Consider the following 18,764-nt stretch of genomic DNA (forward strand, 5'->3'; position numbering starts at 1 on the left):
ATGTGTTACTGAGTTTTATTTATTCCATTAATTTCAAACGCCACTAGTTCTCTACTGGCACAATTCTCACAGCCTTTGGTTTCTTTTTATAGCTACTTTTATTCCCTTTTATACAAGAATGTGACCTACTTGCAGTCATTTTCTATTAGTTATTCTCTTTGAGCTTTAGAAAGAAAAAGCTTGGATTTCTTTCATGAAGCAATTGCTTTGATTAGTTTAGGTTTCAGTCACAAGTGGAAGCAGGCATTGTAAAGACTAGAAGGTTAAAATCACAGTAAATACAAAATACATTTGGGAGGGTAGTTGCATTTCACTAGCTGAAGCTTGCCATCTCCTAAATCTGTTGATTTAGGAGGCTGCTCTTTAATTAGGCTGTAGTTAGTTCGTGTTTTGTGACCTGGGAGACACTTTTTTTAGCCACTAGGTCCCTACATGTTCTGAGACTTATTTTTGGTGCAGCTTGTTTATCACTGGTGAACACTGCAGTTATGGCATCATGTAACAGTGAGTCTTCAAAAAGGAATAAGTGTTCCTTCTATTACTGAGTGTTTTACAGTGAGGTCAGGCTTGGTTGCAGGCACCACAGGCTGACCAACCATGTAATTTATTAACAAGGTGCTTATGAGAAGTCCTTCCCTCATGGAGCTGCAGTGCCTTCTCCAAACAGTCGTGTCCTGCATGGTCCAAGGGTGTCCGTGTGGGGAATGGTCATTTCTTCTCGGTCCTTGTCTCAAGCAGGGAAGAGGCTTCTGTGTACTTGTGCCTTTAGGAATGAAAAGGCTTCTTCCTGCTTTGTACAAAGTGTTTGGGGGGGGAAAAAAAAGTAAAAAGAAATGAATGTGTGATTCCAGCAAGGTGGAACTTCTCTTACAGTGACAGTTTTGTTGCTCTAGACTCTGGTCTCTGGCTCTCAGCCCACCAACTTCATTTGCCTGAAATGCAGACGGGGTTTTTTTTGTGGGCTTTGGGTTGGTTGGTTGGTTAGGGGGTTTGGGTTTTTTTTTTTTTTGAAAACCTGCAGTTCTGTTCTATCTAAAAATACTGTGATGTTTGCAACTTGATACAGCAGTGTGTCTCTTGACATGATAAAGTTAACCTTAAGTCTGCCTAGATGATGGGAGAAAACATTAGTGGTTCTCTCCAAAGCACAAATGGCCTAACCAGTCACCATAAATATCCAACTCAGGGATTATAAGTCTGTCTTTGTCCTTATTCTGGACTGCCATATTATCTATCTACAGCAAGTTGGAATTTGTTTTGCAAAAGCATGGTGTAGTAGTTAAGCATAAAGACTGCCATTTTAACCCCCAAAAAAGGAGGAGGGCAAAAGACTGAGGTTGGTAACCTCATGTGAACTCCCCTGACCCATTCCATGGCTGACTGAAGTGCTGTATGGTCTTGAAATTCCTCCTGCATCAGACAAAATCCTGTGGTGCATTTCATTTGGTCATACATACATTTAAATGTTGAGATTTCTGAGACTGTGGCTCAGGTGAGGGCAAATACATACTGTAGATACTGACTCTACTGTGTACCAAGCTCAGAGCTCTGTCTTCAGGTCTGGTTGCATTTTCTGAAAAAGAAATCTCTTTGGGCTTTTTTAAAGGTAGATTTCTGATTGCATTTTCATACATTCCCCTCAAGGCCATTTATTTTGAAGTCTTTGAAACAAGGCTCTGGTGAGAGGATGTTAAGAGTGTAAAGGAGCCAGCTTGTGAAACAGTTGCTAACATGTCCTTTGCTTGTATAGAAACCTGCTCACCCATCCTCCCCAGATTGCCATCTCTAACGGGGGATTTTCCCCACACTGCATAGTGGATTGCTGGCTCTGGAGAACAGCTGGATGTCCTTAACTAATTCTGTGTGTCCCATAACAGGATACCTGCCAAAGCTGAAGGCTAATCTTCAGTTCTTCTGCCTTAATCACCAGCATGGTTCCTTTGTTCTTTTTCCCCCTCATCCTAAGAGTTGAGCAGTAAAAGCTTGTGAAAATTGAATTGAAATGAGGAATCTTCAGACAATGTTAACACACCAACAAAGTTGTATTAGGATAGTTGCACCATTACAGGAAGGAATCTGCAGCTTTAGCTGTCTTCACCAAAGAGGTATAACTGAAGTTCAGGAAAGCATAAATAATTGGCTGTTTTTTCCAAAAGGAAAATGTTGGTGTTCTGTTATTATGTCTGTGGTTAGGTAAGTCAGCAACAGAGCTGGCTTTCCTTCCAGTTTGGGAATCTGGCAGTCAGACATGGAACACTTTGGAAAGAGGTACTGGCTGCTCTGGGTTGTGCAATGACTTTTTGCCTACGTTTGAGTTTTCTGATGTTTTTTGATATTTTCCTTGAATAGTTAAATTTCCTGTCTCTGTTTGGGTTTAGTGCCAGTGTGTGGAGCACGTCTTTCAGTCTGTAGACAGATGAGTTTTAGTGAAGCAGGTGGTGGTATTTACCTCTTCTTTTTTTGTCTGTGAGTACATAGCCCATGTATCTCAGCTTTTAGAGAGACCTTGTGTGTAATGAGATTCAGAATGAGAATAACCATAAATGGTGAAGTTTTGGTACATTAAGAAGCCTTGAGGGGTAGATTTGAACAAGGGATCACAGAATCACTATTTGTATTTTAATTCCTGAGGCTAAGCTTTTATATAGCCCTTAAGGTGGACAACAGCAGACAAAGGCTCTTCTAAGAACCTGTTGGAGCCATGTTAGGTACATATCCCAGCCTTCTGTAAGCCCTTACTTGCTGGTGTAACTGTAAAGGAATATTTGAATCATCAAAAATAAAGTAATAGTCTGTTGGAGATTGTTGTAGAACTACAGTTTAAACTTTTCTATTTAAATATAGCTGTTTCTCTTGGGAAATGATCTAAGGCAAGTTTTTTTAATAACAAAATGTAGCTTTTGTTGGGGTTGTTTTGCAGCTTCTTTTTGTGAAATATGGCCTCAATTTCTTTAAGAAAATCAAATAAGTTAAGGGCCTTATTTCTGTGAATGTTACATGGCTCACTGTCGTGCTTCCACATCCCAGGAGTGTTTCTCAGGAGCTGTCAGAGACGATCCTCACCATGGTAGCAAACTGCAGTAATGTCATGAACAAGGCTCGGCAGCCCCCGCCTGGAGTCATGCCCAAAGGACGCCCGCCCAGCGCCAGCAGCTTGGATGCCATCTCTCCTGTGCAGGTAGAACAATCACGTGCTGTTGATTTAGTGCTAGTTCTGCTGTGCTAGTTGAGCTCTTTCTGCAGGACTAAGTCAAACATCATCTGGCTCACGTAGTTTTGTGCTTGCATGTCTTGATGGCTTGCTTGTAACTAGAGAATAATGTCCAAGGGATGTAGTTCAGAACTGTCTTTCACTTCACTGATGTCTGTAAGAAGTAACTGTGAAGTATTACAGGATGGGAGCACTGAGGAGGGACAGATATTTGGTTTACTTTAAATAACTGAGGCTTTCTTTTAAAGTGCTAAAATTTACTAGGACTTCTGAGAATTAAGCACTGCCTTTGAACCTGATGTGTCTTGTTTGTAGCTTCACGGGCCAAGCCACAGTGCTAGAGCATAAGGACTTGTTATAACTGGGGCTCTTCAGCTCTCAACTGAACTGCTCTTTTAAAAACAAGGTACATTTCAGTTAATCCCTGCCACTCATCATCCCTTCCTCCTCTGGGAGCAACACATTACAGACAGGTTTTGCTTCTAGCAGTTACATTCAATGGCAGATTTTTAACTGGTGAAAAGTATTTCACATTAAATAGTGACAATTCAGCATTTAAGAATGACTGAATTGTCAGTAGATTATGTAAAGTAATGCAGAGAGTGTTTTTCTCGTGACTTGTTGCTTCATTGAAGTTGTTCATCAGATGTACCAAATACCTTGGCAACCTGCTACAAATAACTCATATGAACAAACAGCAGCGACTTTTACTCTGGAGTCAAGTTGTCCTCTGGGTAGATAATACCATTTTCTGCTGTTCCTAGTCAGTTCCTTAACTTACTGCTTTGGCAGACTGTATTGTGCCTTCCCTCCTATTCATAAACCAGGTCTTAATGGTTTTTACTGTAGACTTCATTCAGGTATTTAGCTGTGAAAAGTTGGCATAGTAGGGTCCTTCAGACAGTCAAAAATGCTCCTAAGTTTGAAATGAAACAGATTTCGAAGTCTTGAGGTGGGGTCTGAGGTTGCAAACTGCAGAGCCTAAACGAGTACAAAAATCTGCGAGTAGAAGTAAATGCTACTTACTGTTAGCATTTACTGTTTCGTTACACTCAGCTGCAGACTGTGGAACAATCAGGCTTTCTGTAGAGCCTGTGAGAGAATAGGATTTCATGGGATTGCAGAAGAAAAATAAAGAGTGCATTCTGTAGACAAACTAATCTTTTGGGGTGATCTGGATGACTTCAGAATTTACAGTAACCATGCAGAAGAGCTTTTCTCAGAAATGTTTTGATACGTAGCTGTCTTTGTACAAAACATGCCAAAAGTCATCTGGATTGTGGTTTATGGATGTCTGTATAATCTTCCTTTCTTCATTCAGATCGACTCGCTTGCAGGAATGGCCTCTCTTAGTTTAGGTGGCTCGGCTGCTCCGCACACCCAGAGCATGCAAGGCTTCCCTCCAAACCTGGGCTCTGCATTCAGTACTCCTCAGTCACCAGCAAAAGCATTCCCACCTCTTTCCACCCAAAACCAGACAACCGGTTTCAGTGGCATTGGAGGACTTTCCTCACAGCTTCCAGGTACTGCTCTTCGGGTGGAGTGGCTTGTTTTTGACACGGCACAGCTAAGACACTGTTGTTGCTGTGGTTGGAAATACTGAATGTGACGGCCCACCCCTTAAGGGAGGGTTGGGTGCTTCCTTCCCTTTAAGGGTGGGAAGTCACACTGGACAAACAGCTGTGTCATAGGAACAGGAGTTACAGTCTGATATGGAGTGAGGAATCCTCACTCCTGGGTCATTGCTGAAACAGCACTTGGGAGTGTTGGAGCTGCAACGGGTAAAAGGTTTGAGTCAAGAGGATGAGTGTTTTGACAAATATAGCAGCCTTATTTTAGGCTGGGACAGAGATGGAGAGCTGCTTATGTTAAAACTGCTTGATATTAGACAGCAATGAGGCTGTAAAGCTCTTGAGTTCTTGGAAATGATAATTGTAGGAGGAGTGGTAAGTGGGTACTGTGAGGGTGCAACTGAGATGGCCAATGGCTTGTTTTCAGTAAGTGGTCTTACTACAGCTTTGCTCTTCAGTAGGTGGTCTTACTACGGGTAGCCTGAGTGGTATAGGAACTGGAGCCCTGGGCCTTCCTGCAGTGAACAATGACCCATTCGTGCAAAGGAAGCTGAGCACGTCTGGACTGAACCAGCCTACATTCCAGCAGAGTAAGATGAAACCTTGTAAGTGGTAGTGTTGTCTGTGGCTGTGAAGTGTGACTGTGGTCTGCAGTTAATCTGTGTATCCTTCAGGGGAAGCTTGGATCTGTAGGTGGTAAATGTTGGAAGTGTGGCTCTTGTATTATTATATTAGTCTGAAAAAGGTGCTTCTAAACATGTATCCTAATAGCTTGCCAAATGTCTGGAGGAGGGGGGTGTTAAAAAGAGCCCGTTGGCATAAAAACATAATGTGTTATGGATTTGCATGAATAGTGTGTTTCTGTCCTTTTTCTGCTGTGCTGTGTTTTGAACAAAAGTGTTGTCCTGCTCTTGGCAGAGAATTGTATGTGCGTGGTACCAGGGTGGTTTTTGTTTTGTTTGTAACAAGGTTAAACCTGGGTAAGGAACTGTTGCAGCAGAGAACTTGACAGGTGAAGCAGTGAAAGAGACTGCAACATTGGATACAACTAAGACAAAAAGCTGTTGGAAAGATAGTTTTTGAAAGGAATAATCTGGTTCTTAACACTAAGCCATTATCCTTAACTCATTTATGCCTCTGCAGCATGCTCACAGTGAGATGCTGAAGCAGTCAAATGGTCAGGAAGCACAGCCATATGCTAAACCTTCCACGTTGCTGTTACAGAGGAGCCATATGCAATAACAGTAGTTACCTAACTCTACAGATGTACAGTGGAGGTGGCTGTAATCACCATTGGTTTATATTCTGGGTCTTGAGCGTTCAGTAGAAACTTCTTGGAAGCTCACTGGCTGGCCTGAAAGTTTGTGTGCAAGTTTGTGTGCATGTTAGTGTTGTGTAGCATGCTTTATTCTAGACTGTTCTGCATTCAGTTATTTAGTTGTCAGCTAAGGTTAGCTTGGGATGCACTGGGTTCTAGGAGTAGAGCACTGTGAGGTTAGTGCTGTCTTAGGATATAGTTTTTTTTTTAATAAATACAGCATATTGAAAACAGATTTTTAAATAGCAATTCCTGTCTACTGGGAAGGTTACTCTTCAGAAGAACCAGCAGTTCTGTATAGATTGGTGGAAGAGTTGAAAAACACTAGGTGAAATCCTGACTGTCTGAAGTTGTCCTGATACCTGTTCCTTTTTTAACAGCTGACTTATCTCAGGTGTGGCCAGAGGCTAATCAGCACTTTAGCAAAGAAATAGATGATGAGGCAAACAGCTACTTCCAGCGTATTTACAACCATCCACCACACCCAACCATGTCTGTGGATGAGGTGAGTTCCCTTCTGTAGCAGTTACAGCATGTGTCCAGAGACTTGCAATAAAGTGGATTGTAATTATTCCTTCATGTATTACTTTTAGTGGGAAATAATAAAGGGCTCGTGGTGGATGCTTGCAGCATTGCTTTCTTGCTTGGTTGAAGTTGTTTTCACAGTGAACTTGTAGTTGTTCATTACATTCAGCTTTCACTTGTCTGGATTGAAGACTTCAGATGTCTAATTAACACTCCCAGAATGCTGCTAAGTGGGAAGGATTCTATGTGGTGTGGAAGCTTTTTTGTTGAAAATAAGTGCTAAAGAGTGCCTTTAAATAGTCTGTATAAATTACCTTAAATGTATTTGGTTTTAAACTATGTAAAAATGACTGCAAGATCCAGATATATAAAAGTGTCCCAAGCTCTACCTTCTGAGCTTTAGATAATTATTTTTGTTAGTCTCTATGAGAGTAATTATTGGTCTGATGTACTTACTCTTTGAAGTACTTCAAATTTACTTTAATATATTTGCACAGTTATAAATTATGGAAGACACAACATTAATTTTAATTTTTCTAATTTGGAAGTAATGGCGTAGGCGGTCACAAAAAAGTTTTGTGTGAAGACAGTTGCTTAAAAGAGAGCTGAAGTCTGAAGAGGAAGCTGGTTGTAGTGATGTAGTGTCTGTCTGCTGTCTAAAATAAGGCAGTTACATTGTTGTTGTGGTAGCACAATGTATCTTAGTAGTTGCAAACACTCATGAAACATGAACGTGGGAAAGGGCTGAAATAAAGCAAATCTGTTGGTAACAATTTCCATCTTCTTTGCAGGTCTTGGAAATGCTGCAGAGGTTTAAGGACTCCAACATTAAACGGGAACGAGAAGTGTTTAACTGTATGCTGAGGAACTTGTTTGAGGAATATCGTTTCTTTCCCCAGTACCCAGATAAAGAGCTGCACATAACAGCCTGTCTCTTCGGGGGCATCATAGAGAAAGGACTGGTTACTTACATGGCATTGGGCCTGGCCCTGCGCTATGTTCTTGAAGCCTTACGAAAGCCTTTTGCATCCAAAATGTACTATTTTGGTATTGCTGCACTAGATAGATTTAAAAATAGGTGAGTGTGGGTTTGGTACGCTTCTTGCAGTGCCTGTATTGTCTTGTGAACCTTGAACCTGCCCTAATCGTGCAGTACAAGATTGCACAGCTCAGCTTTGGGATTGATTCAAAGATACACTGATTTGAAACAAAATGTGTGAATGTGCTAGTTAAAGGGTAACCTTTCTAAATCAAAATGTTCAGTGTGATACCTGTAGAAATGTGGGACAAACTGAGAGCTGAAACGACTTATACTCTGTAAAAATCAGTGAAGTGTTGAGTTACATGAAGAAACTAACAGCTTGTTAGACATGAGGTGAACGTAATTACTCTTCACAGGTGCTTTCCAGTGGAGTGCCATTTGCACTGTTCATTACTGAAGGACTGACTGAGAGCTGAGCTCTAGAACTTTGCTTTTACACAGAAAAGTATGGCTAAATAATCTCAGAAAAAGTTATTTTCTCAAAACTTCTTATGAAGTGCATATAGAGAAGATTCTGTATGTGAGGTGTGCTCTGGTTTGCTGTTTAAATGCACTGAACCAGACTACAAATAACTTATCCAGTAATCTTGTTGCAAACACTGGATATAAATGCAATTGTGTATTAGGTCAGAAGTATAGAGATGTAGGAAAAGATGAGCTGCTGTGAATAAATCTTGTGCTTTCATGTTAAATTAATTCATTCAAAATAGATTTTGCAGCAAAAAATATTTTGTAGGAAACGCTTTGTTTGTGGCACAACTGCTGTAAGGAGTCCAGAAGTAATTCTGTGGTGCAGTATGGGAATGACATATCTGATAGTTGTTTCTCTCTAATACTGTTTGTGATGTGGGCTTATGCTTCTGACTAATGCACGTTTTGTCTTACAGATTGAAGGACTATCCCCAGTATTGTCAGCACTTGGCTTCTATTAGTCACTTTATACAGTTCCCCCATCATTTACAGGAGGTGAGTGTGTCTGTAAGCAACACTAACTTTCTATGATATTAAATTCTTTAGAGCAAATTTCTGTTTTCCTTTGGAAAAGCTGTCTCATCTGTGGTGGTTTTAGACCACGTTACATCCACAGAATCAAATGCCTTTTCTTAAAGATTTTGCTCTGGGGTAGGGTAGGCAGGTGAAGGTGCCTTTCCTGCTTCCATAAATCTGTTTGGGTTGTTTATGTTGAAGCAGCTACCTGAATATAACTGCATAATCAACCAATGCATGCATGTCCATGCATGAAGGTTTTAAAGTGCCCCAGTGTACTCATATTCCAGTCCCTTAAAGATTTGGAGTTTTAGTCTAAAATAGAGGTCATTTAGCTGGCTTTATACAGTTTCATACTTCGACCTGATAAAATAATCCAGGAAAAATTTCTTTCCTGAAGGTCTGAGAGCCATGGGAATACTGTGTCCAAAACAGTGTTCATCACATGGTGTCTGCCTTGAATGTGCTTTTATTGGTAGAAATGCAGAAAAACTGTTCCCAGTGGCAGAGCTTAAGAGCATGAGCTAAATAAGGAAAAATGTTTGGCTCTACTATTAAGGTAGAGGCTCACACCCAAAGCTGCAAAGTCCAGTAGCAGTCTTGATTTCACTAACAGCTTTCAGACTGCACCTCTTAAATGACAGTCTGATGTTTCTGGTTTCTGGGGAAATGTATAGCAGTGGGGAAGAAACTAATTTTCTACTATGGAATTGTTTCAGAGTTGGGTAAGTGTAAAAGTTGTCTATTTCTGAACTGTGGTTTTGCTTATTAATGGTGAGCTGCAGGCTATCTAGCTGTTGGAGTCCTTGCAGAAGACTTCTTACCTGCTTTGTAGCCTACTTCTTGATATTCACACATTGTTCTTAGGCTCTTTCTCCTCTTTTGTTCTGCTGTTCTAGGCTTGGAGGGATAGGGATGGAGTTTTTTAGGTAGTGCTCTGTAAAATATTAAGCATGTTAGGTCTTGTGATGCTTGACATCAGTTTGTTGAGGCCAGAGGTAGAGCTTGAGGCTCCTCTGCAGTAAGAAAGTCCATAGTGACAGGATGTGCATTATCAGGGCATACAGTTGTATTTAGAGATTCCTTTATGGCAAGACTGTCACATATTGTGATGTTCATTGGCAAACCGTTATAGTGCTCATGCTGAAAACCAGCCTGTGATTGTGTTGCTGCATGTGAAATTTTTTGTGCTTGTTCTCCCTATTTTAGTACATAGAATATGGACAGCAATCCAGAGATCCTCCTGTGAAGATGCAGGGTTCAATCACCACCCCTGGAAGTATTGCACTTGCCCAGGCTCAGGCCCAGGCCCAGGTTCCAGCAAAAGCTCCTCTTGCTGGCCAAGTCAGCACTATAGTGACCACCTCAACCACCACCACCGTTGCAAAAACCATTACCATCACCCGACCTACTGGAGTCAGCTTCAAGAAAGATGTGCCGGTAAGCGTTGTGTCATTGTGCCCTTCCCAGAGGGGCAGATGCTGCTCTGGACTAAGTACATACAGACAGAATCTGCTTTCATTTGTGTACTACAGGTTTTCAAACTGCGATCCTTATTTTTGATTTAAAACATACAACCTTTTAAAGTATGGCTCACATTTTTGCAGAGAGAAGGCGTTTTTCATCATCAAACTACCCAGTTACTTTGGGGTCGAGTTGAAATGTGTTCTTGAGGCTGTAATTATAAAGACAATTACAGAAGTATCATTTCTGTTAATGACTTGCAACGGGACTCTTAAAATAGTTGGCAGCTGCTATTCTGCTTGGGACTTAAGAACACTTTACACATCTGACACAGCTCTAACTGCATTAGGTTTTTCATGTCTTTGGTAACTTGTGTAAACAACTCTGAAGCTTGTCAGAGTTATGACAGGGTTGGTGGATAGATGGAATTGGCTATTTCACAGAAAGCTTTGGGGCACTCTTGGTCCCATGTGGATGCTGAGGATGGGCAGTGCTGTTTTGTGTGATGGCTGATGCACTGGAAAGTTGAGCCTGTCTTTCTGCCCGGGACTGTCTTTGAATATGTCTTTGTAGAGGAGGCAAAAGCCAAACACAGCTGAAAGTGTGAACACAGTTGGGGGGACAGTAGCTATTAATGTCTTTCACACCTGATTACATCATGTAGAAACGTGTTACTTTGAGGTGTTTGATTTCCCATTTAAACTCCAGTCAGGATTGATACTGAAAACTGTCGCCTTTTCCCTTAATTGCAATGTACCAGGTGCTAAACCCTGGGGTCCAGACCTGCAGCTGTAGGGACCAGGGTCACCTTCTGTTGACTTAAGCTGGCAACTCAGAATGAGAACCTGGTCTCAGAATGAACCTCTGGGATTTCTCCTTCCCAAATCAGCACTGAAGTGCTCCTGGAGACTCCCTGCTGTGCTAAGTGCTGCTCACTATTGTGTTGTGATTTTTCTCCCAGCTATAATTGTACAGAAGCTTAAAGGCCTAAAGGGTGCCATTGCAGTCGCACCTATTTTATGTGCATGTAGAGGCTTTTTCTGCAGCAGCATTCTTCTGTTTAGTATTGATCATCATTTTTAGAATAAAAAAATCACTTGGCTCCTTCAGAGTGCTGCTGAAAATGCATCTGAGACAGTAGATGTCCCCTGATAAAGCTCAATTCTATTTTTTGCTTGATAGAGCAAAACTTTATTTTGATGTCACCTCTAGGTATTGTTTATGCTTAACTTCTTGTTCTCCCTCCAGCCTTCCATCAATACTACCAACATTGATACGCTGTTAGTAGCAACAGATCAAACAGAGAGGATTGTGGAACCACCAGAGAATGTCCAGGAAAAAATTGCTTTCATCTTCAATAATCTGTCTCAGTCAAATATGACACAGAAGGCAAGTATGAAAGAATGCTAGTAAAAATAATTTTTATACGCTTAATCCTTTTTTATATAGTCATTTTTAAGTGTGGGCTGATGATACTTCTACAAAATTCTAACTTGAAAAACTTCAGGAGGGAGCACACTGTAAAGAAATTATAGTTTCCAGCACTTTCTGCTGAAACATCTCTGGAGAAAATTTTCCAGGGAAAGGGAGAGATGGGTAGAAGATACCTGTTCTTAATCTTAAATAAACATTCACATCATAAATGGACTGGGTACCATTAGATGTTGCAAGGTTAAGCTCTGGTATTCAGAAATTAAGGGAATTTTTCTGAGCTAGTTGAGGTGTACAGTCCTGCTGCCACCTGTGCTGTTGTCTTGTGGATGGATGGCTTGAACTTGTAAGGTGATAACATTTATTTCCAGTTGTCTGGTAAAAAGCTGGGAAGTGTAGGAGTGGTGAATTGTTATGCCTTGCTGATTTCATGCTTGAGTCCTTACTGGTTGACCAGATTTTTGGATAATGAGGCACTGATTTCAAATACTTAGTGTTTTGTAGAAAAACAACCTTAGTGTTAGAAGCAGTTGACTGACCATAAAGTGTATGTTGGTCAGAGCTGACCCCGAAGGTTTTGATTATCTTCTCATCTGTTCTGTGCTGTGCTTTGTCTTTGGTTTGAGCACAGGTGGAAGAATTGAAGGAAACGGTGAAAGAAGAGTTCATGCCTTGGGTATCACAGTATCTTGTGATGAAAAGAGTCAGTATTGAGCCTAACTTTCACAGCTTGTATTCAAACTTTCTTGACACGCTTAAGAATCCAGAGTTTAATAAAATGGTTCTGAATGAAACCTACAGAAATATCAAGGTGAGTAGTGCAAGTTTTCTAAAGGCAGCACAGGAATGTGCTCTTCTCCTCATGCTCTTTGTTTGTGTAATGCTGATTCTCAAATATAGAATATAATTCAAAAATACTCTTTCTAGCTTACCATTAAACTTACAGATTATCTTAGCTAGGATTCTTTTCAGTTAGGAATGTATGAAAGACTTAAATTGTGTAACAGGAGGGCAAATTTGCATTTGAATTAATTTATGTAGGTGGACTTCAAATTTATGTGAGGTTTGCAAATTACAACCCAGGGGAAAATTGTTTGTGGTCCAGTTGTTTTCTGTGGAGGAAAGTGCAAAGATAAAAAATGTCACTCTGCTCTTTTGGCCCAAGAGGAATGGGGGGGAAAATTGTGTGTTTAGAAAATGGAGGTGTAAAAGCCAAAATTTATTTGATTGCTAAGATAATATGGATGGGAGGAGGAAGCAATCGCCCAGAAGTGATGACCAGATGAAACAAGTTTGTAAAGAATGCACTATTTTTAAACCTGTTGGTGGAATTTCCTGACCACCATGGGTTACGCTGTAGTGCAAAAGCATCTCCTGGCTCTTGAGAATACAGCTGACCCTGCTCTGTTCAGCTGATGCTCCTCTGGAGTTAAGGAACAGAACTAACAGCAGAATACTTGTTTTATGATTTATGACACGATTTATGTTTTGACATGACAATGAGATGGTTTCCCTGGAAGGTTAAACTGTAGCCTTCAGGTCTGTGATGAGGCATTAAGAGGAAGCACAAATTACACTCAGCTATGCGAGTGGTTGTAACAGTCTCAACAGAGTAAATGGTAAGGTCTGGGAAAACATAACCCTCTTTTTTGATCATTTTAAAGAAAGGAATTCTGTAGTCGTTACAGTGCAGATCTACAGGGTGCTGCCTTGAAGTGAAAGCTGTTCAAGTATCTTTGTAATGTGACTGAAGCTCAGAACTTAATGTTCTAAAACTTTGCCTTCATTCAGATCAGCTGCTGGATTTGGAGTCTGGTTATCTTCTGCTTGTTGCTCGAGATGCTTTTTTTTATTCTTTGTTAGGTGCTATTGACATCAGATAAAGCTGCAGCCAACTTCTCAGACCGTTCCTTGTTAAAGAACCTTGGTCACTGGCTGGGAATGATAACGATGGCTAAAAATAAGCCCATCTTGCACACGGTGAGCTTCTGTCTTTGTAGGTTGCCTTGGCATGAATTGGCATGCTGTTATGCAGCAGCATAGGCTATTTGGGAAATCTTACCACCTTTCTGGTGCCTCTTTTATGTGCCAAGTACAAAGTATGACTCCAGAGTTGGTTATTTAACACTTCTAAATATTTTTTTTATATCAGAAAAGTTAGTAGCTAAATTTATTTTGGCAAAAGCTTGTTAATCCATGTAAAAATGTAGATGTATAAATCTTTGTTCAAAAAGTAATTGCTGCTTAGCAGTCTGTAAAATTCAAGGGCTGTCTCGACTCAGCCTTGCCTGCATCTGAAAAGGAAGCAGTGTATTAGTGGAATTGTGCAGTGTGTTTGCTGTTTTCTCTACCCTCATTCCCACTTCAATTGTTTTTCAGGATTTGGATGTGAAGTCACTACTACTGGAAGCATATGTTAAGGGACAGCAAGAGTTGCTTTATGTAGTGCCATTTGTTGCCAAAGTCTTAGAATCCAGTGTCAGGAGTGTGGTAAGTGTCCTTGTACAGACAGAGTTAATGCTCAAATGGCAAAATATTGCAGGAAGTAATCAGCTTTTGTCACAAAATGAAAACTAATTGAATTCAGTGGAGAGAAAGAAAAGGGATACAAAAGCATAAAGTCAAGAGTTTTATGTGGAGGGAAGGTACATGGCCATGCATTTTTAATAGGTGGTGTTAGCTGAAATGTACTGTGGTATCCCTGATCAGAACTCCATTGAGAAATGGAAGGATGCCATTGAAGAGGTTCTAGGATACATTTATTCCTAGTTTGTTGTTTTTTTCTTCTCCCACCCACTTTGATCCTGATCAGCTTCTCAGTTCTGCTTGACATAGAATTGATCTTTCAAGAAGGACCAGGTCATTGTGCTTCCGGTTGTTCACTTAAGTTCCTCATGTATTTCTAGTTGTACTGAATTACTGGAATAATTGTTACTAAAATACTAAACTTTACTCTAATCACAGCTGTACAAAGGTCTCCACGGCTGTATGCACATATAGCTGCTTGTGTTTCAAACATTTCCAGTCATAAATTATCCAGATGATTCAAGAAGTTTCTGTAATCCTGCTCTTTTTTCTCTTGTAGGTCTTCAGACCTCCAAACCCATGGACAATGGCCATTATGAATGTTTTAGCTGAGCTACATCAGGAACATGACCTAAAAGTAAATTACTGGATTTTTTTCTGTAACTTCTGAGTGTAAGGTTTTATTGACGTACTACTCAAGAAAGATGTTGTGAAGGACTAAGCAGTCTTCCTCACTGCTTTAGCGTGGGGAGATTGCTTGGGAATTGCTTAATTTGATAGAACTTGGATGAAACTCTTCTCCATGAGGTCAGCATCAATATATTTGACTAATCCTCAGTCATGAGTCTCTGAAAGGGGTGGCATTAGAATGGGGAGTTTGGGAGTCAGGTGGCTCAGTAAATGTTTGGGGTATTTTTCTTGTGACATGACCTAAACTAGAGTTGTTTTGCAGTTGAATCTGAAGTTTGAGATTGAGGTGCTCTGCAAGAATCTTGCACTAGACATCAATGAGCTGAAACCTGGAAGTCTCCTGAAAGATAAGGATCGTCTGAAAAACCTGGATGAGCAGCTGTCTGCTCCAAAGAAGGATGTGAAGCAGCCAGAAGAGCTACCACCCATCACAACAACCAGTGAGTACATCTCATAGAATCCAGAACCACTCTGTTAAAGTTCAAGTAAAACAGGTTTTGCTATCACAAAATAAAATTTGAAGCTACATATGCTATTGTAATATTCCACGTAGTGCTTGGAACTACGTGGGTAGTTTTGTAAGAAATAGGTCTACAGAGTTTAGAGATGGGAAGGGAATGGAAGCCATCATGAGGACTAATTCTGTATAATGTTTGTGTTGCTACTCCTTAGACTCCCTCCTATTAACAATAGACCAGGTGCTAAAACTGTCATAATAAACAGCTCTCTTAAAATGTACTGAAGCGACTTTGGTACTAATTATTAGGCAAATGGAGAATGAAGGTTGCTTGGTAAGTTTAGGAAGTTTCATGATCAAACTGCAAACCTTTTCTTTCTACGTTGTTTCCTGGTTTAAATGAGAATTATATACTTGTTTTATAAGCAGTTGCTTTTCACTGTGGTTTCATAGTGTCTCAATACAAACATACTTGTGTTCTGCAGCTGCTTCTACAACTCCAGCTACCAGCACCACTTGTACAGCCACGGTTCCTCCACAGCCCCAGTACAGTTATCATGACATCAATGTCTATTCTTTAGGAGGGCTGGCTCCACACATTACCTTAAATCCAACGGTAAGTTTTAGAGCTGATTTAGTTTGCTGAAAGAATTCTTACAGCCGGGATTGATGCAGATCTCAACTGGTGCGAGCTATCAGGACTTCAGTGTAAAAGGAGCCTCTGTGCTCCTTTTGTCCAGTTAGCAGCTCAACTCTTAAGTCAATCTTTGCATTGTTACTCAGCTGCAACTTGGTTAGAAAAGTAATACTTTGTTCCGGTTTCAGATTTATCAAATACTGTAGCAGCTGCATGGGGAACATGGGAGTACTGCACGAGCTATGACAGTACACTTATGAGTCGTTGAGAAAATGCAGGTGTGATGGGTAGGTGGGATTCCAGTGTACCTTATTCTCTGACCTTTCCTAATGCCCTGCAGATTCCGCTGTTCCAAGCACACCCGCAGCTGAAGCAGTGTGTGCGGCAGGCGATCGAGCGTGCAGTGCAGGACCTCGTCCATCCGGTGGTGGACAGATCCATCAAGATTGCCATGACCACCTGTGAGCAGATCGTCAGGAAGGACTTCGCCCTGGACTCGGAGGAGTCCCGGATGCGTGTGGCTGCTCACCACATGATGAGGAACCTGACTGCTGGCATGGCCATGATTACCTGCAGGGAGCCTTTGCTCATGAGCATAGCTACCAACTTGAAAAATAGCTTCGCTACTGCGCTGAGGGTAAGAGCCCCATCATTTGGACTTTATATCCAACTTATGGCACTGTAGATGTCCAGCATTACTAAATCAATTCTCTGCAATGTAGACTTGTTAGTTAATTGTGTGGCTTAACTAGCATGGGGATGAATTTACTGGGTAAAAGTTTTGTCTCTTGTGGAATCACAGTGGAAAAAAGTGTTGTGATTCCAGGTCAAACACCCTTAAACTGAGATGGTAGATCTTACTAAATGGCACACAAACTTCCTGACTATCTTTTTATTCCACCCAGTGTTCTCTCTAGTTTAACCACATCATGGAAGCCTTGGAGGCTTGAACTTTCTGCAGGGTTTGAGGCAGAAAAGCTAAAGTGGGGGACTGAATTGATTTTGGTGATATCTTGGATTGTTTGAGCATGCATGCTCCAGGCAGATTTTATTTACTTGTGCTGTAAGCAGATAGGTTTAGACTCTTCTGCACAGCTTGTGAATTCATTGAGTTTTCTAGAGGCTATTATCAGGTCTCTTAATGAAGAAAGTTTGAGCTAAACAGTGTGGACCAGCCTGTGAACTCCTGACCACAACAGCAGCTGCTACCCAGAATTCTTGCCATCAGTGTCAGCAACAGGCACAAGAGCATAAGGATCTTGGAAAGATCAAGACACAGATGTACTTTCAGCAATTAGAAATTAATCAGTTTTTTTATCCCTGAAGACATATGACATTGGTACAAATCGAGTTTTAATCCAAGGAAGTTTTTAAAGGGATAATTGTAGAAAACATTTTGTTGCAGAAAAGGCTCTGTATGAGGCATCTCAAAATTCTTATCTGGCTTACTGTTATGAAGTGGTTTAACAGAGATAGTATAATTTTCAGGAATTAATGGAAGAGCTCTTTGCAGACAATGAAGTCCAAGTAGATGGGACAGGCTGCCTTTATAGATGTATTCCATTTTAAGTGGAAGTTGCTGCTTTGCACCCTGGAAAATAAGTACATCTGTTCAGGGTTCTCATAAAGCACATTCTGGGAAGGAAGGAAGAAAATCTGACTCCTTATCAGAAAAGGAACCCACTGAAAAAGGCTTAGGACTGCTCTTTTGTGCTGTTAGTGGTGCACTTTTATATCTTCCAATTACAACCTAGGAAGTAGAAAAACTTCTACTGAGATGCAAAGTCTTCCTTGCATTAGCATGACTGTGTCTGTCTATCTAAAGCAGGCCTTTATTTCTGTGCCCTGGAGATGGGTAGGTGGAGAAGATGGAGAACTCCTGCTGTTTTGTTCCTTGTTGAAAGTCTTTACTCTCATCTTGCCTACATGTTTTATTCAAAGCTATGCAAAATTAAATTTAATATTGTATATTCTATGGGAAGGGAGTGTGATCCTAAGAGCATTCCTTTTTATTGCTGGTGTTCTGTATAAGCAGTAGTGCAGATTTTAAGGCTGGCTATATACAGGGAAATATTACTTTCTTCACTGATTATTGTGATTTTCAATAGGCAGCCTCCCCACAGCAGAGGGACATGATGGAGCAGGCAGCTGCCCAGTTAGCGCAGGATAACTGTGAGCTTGCCTGCTGCTTTATCCAGAAGACAGCTGTGGAAAAGGCAGGCCCTGAGATGGACAAGAGGCTGGCAACTGTGAGTATGGGACTGTTGAAGAAGTATCCTATGCCCTCGTACTCATCCAGATGGGTGTCTAAAATGCAGTGTGGTGTTTGTGTTTTTGGCAGGAATTTGAGCTCAGAAAGCATGCGAGGCAAGAGGGGCGTCGCTACTGCGATCCTGTTGTGTTAACGTACCAGGCTGAGCGGATGCCAGAACAGATCAGGTTGAAGGTGAGTTCTGTTCTGATGCTGCTCTTCTCTCCCTCCTGATAAGGAAGAGTGGAAGGCACAGTGTCAGCTGAGTATTCGTATATTGTTAGTCTTGCCTTACAGTGCAGCTGCTCTGTTATTTTGATTAGTAAGGAAACACATAAATACATTATTCCAAATTGAGTATTTATATAATTTTCTCAATTCCTTGCGTCTCTATTTCTGTGCATTTCCTCTCACTGTTTTGTTGTCTTTATACTTTTAATTTTCTTTTGTCTCCTTTCTATTTTCTTCCATTAAAGGACATGTACCACATGCTTTCAGCAGAGCACTTCTCAGTATTCAGTTATTTCTGTTTCTGGGAATATGAGTTTCATTTTTAGAGCAAAATCCCCCTCTTAGGAGGTGTGGAAGGAGAGATAGGACCTCAGTGCAGAGCAGTTGAATCCTACTCGATGTCTAGGCCACTTTGTTTAGGAG

The 18,764-nt window shown here is 40.9% G+C and overlaps 1 protein-coding gene and 2 non-coding genes across 9 annotated transcripts in view; all 3 read left to right on the plus strand.

The window, feature by feature from the left end:
- CNOT1 (CCR4-NOT transcription complex subunit 1) overlaps window positions 1-18,764 on the plus strand; it is a 55,321-nt gene that overhangs the window by 22,836 nt on the left and 13,721 nt on the right. For 2 of the 7 annotated variants that reach the window (XM_038148510.1, XM_038148511.1), the window contains exons 17-33: window positions 3,028-3,178; window positions 4,533-4,734; window positions 5,241-5,387; window positions 6,481-6,605; window positions 7,417-7,703; window positions 8,555-8,633; window positions 9,864-10,094; window positions 11,367-11,507; window positions 12,181-12,360; window positions 13,413-13,529; window positions 13,929-14,039; window positions 14,635-14,712; window positions 15,028-15,205; window positions 15,708-15,838; window positions 16,200-16,496; window positions 17,968-18,108; window positions 18,201-18,305. In XM_038148510.1, coding sequence (XP_038004438.1) covers window positions 3,028-3,178; window positions 4,533-4,734; window positions 5,241-5,387; window positions 6,481-6,605; window positions 7,417-7,703; window positions 8,555-8,633; window positions 9,864-10,094; window positions 11,367-11,507; window positions 12,181-12,360; window positions 13,413-13,529; window positions 13,929-14,039; window positions 14,635-14,712; window positions 15,028-15,205; window positions 15,708-15,838; window positions 16,200-16,496; window positions 17,968-18,108; window positions 18,201-18,305 — 2,701 coding nt within the window. The remainder of the gene's footprint in view (window positions 1-3,027; window positions 3,179-4,532; window positions 4,735-5,240; window positions 5,388-6,480; window positions 6,606-7,416; window positions 7,704-8,554; window positions 8,634-9,863; window positions 10,095-11,366; window positions 11,508-12,180; window positions 12,361-13,412; window positions 13,530-13,928; window positions 14,040-14,634; window positions 14,713-15,027; window positions 15,206-15,707; window positions 15,839-16,199; window positions 16,497-17,967; window positions 18,109-18,200; window positions 18,306-18,764) is intronic. The other 5 variants (XM_038148514.1, XM_038148515.1, XM_038148512.1 and 2 more) reach the window with 3 other exon arrangements.
- LOC119705829 lies at window positions 3,490-3,625 on the plus strand. The gene has a single exon (XR_005258339.1). It is a non-coding gene; the product is annotated as a small nucleolar RNA SNORA50 (small nucleolar RNA).
- On the plus strand, window positions 12,853-12,991 carry LOC119705827. The gene has a single exon (XR_005258337.1). It is a non-coding gene; the product is annotated as a small nucleolar RNA SNORA46 (small nucleolar RNA).

Source organism: Motacilla alba, chromosome 11 (genome assembly GCF_015832195.1).
Source record: "Motacilla alba alba isolate MOTALB_02 chromosome 11, Motacilla_alba_V1.0_pri, whole genome shotgun sequence".
NCBI lineage: Eukaryota > Metazoa > Chordata > Aves > Passeriformes > Motacillidae > Motacilla > Motacilla alba.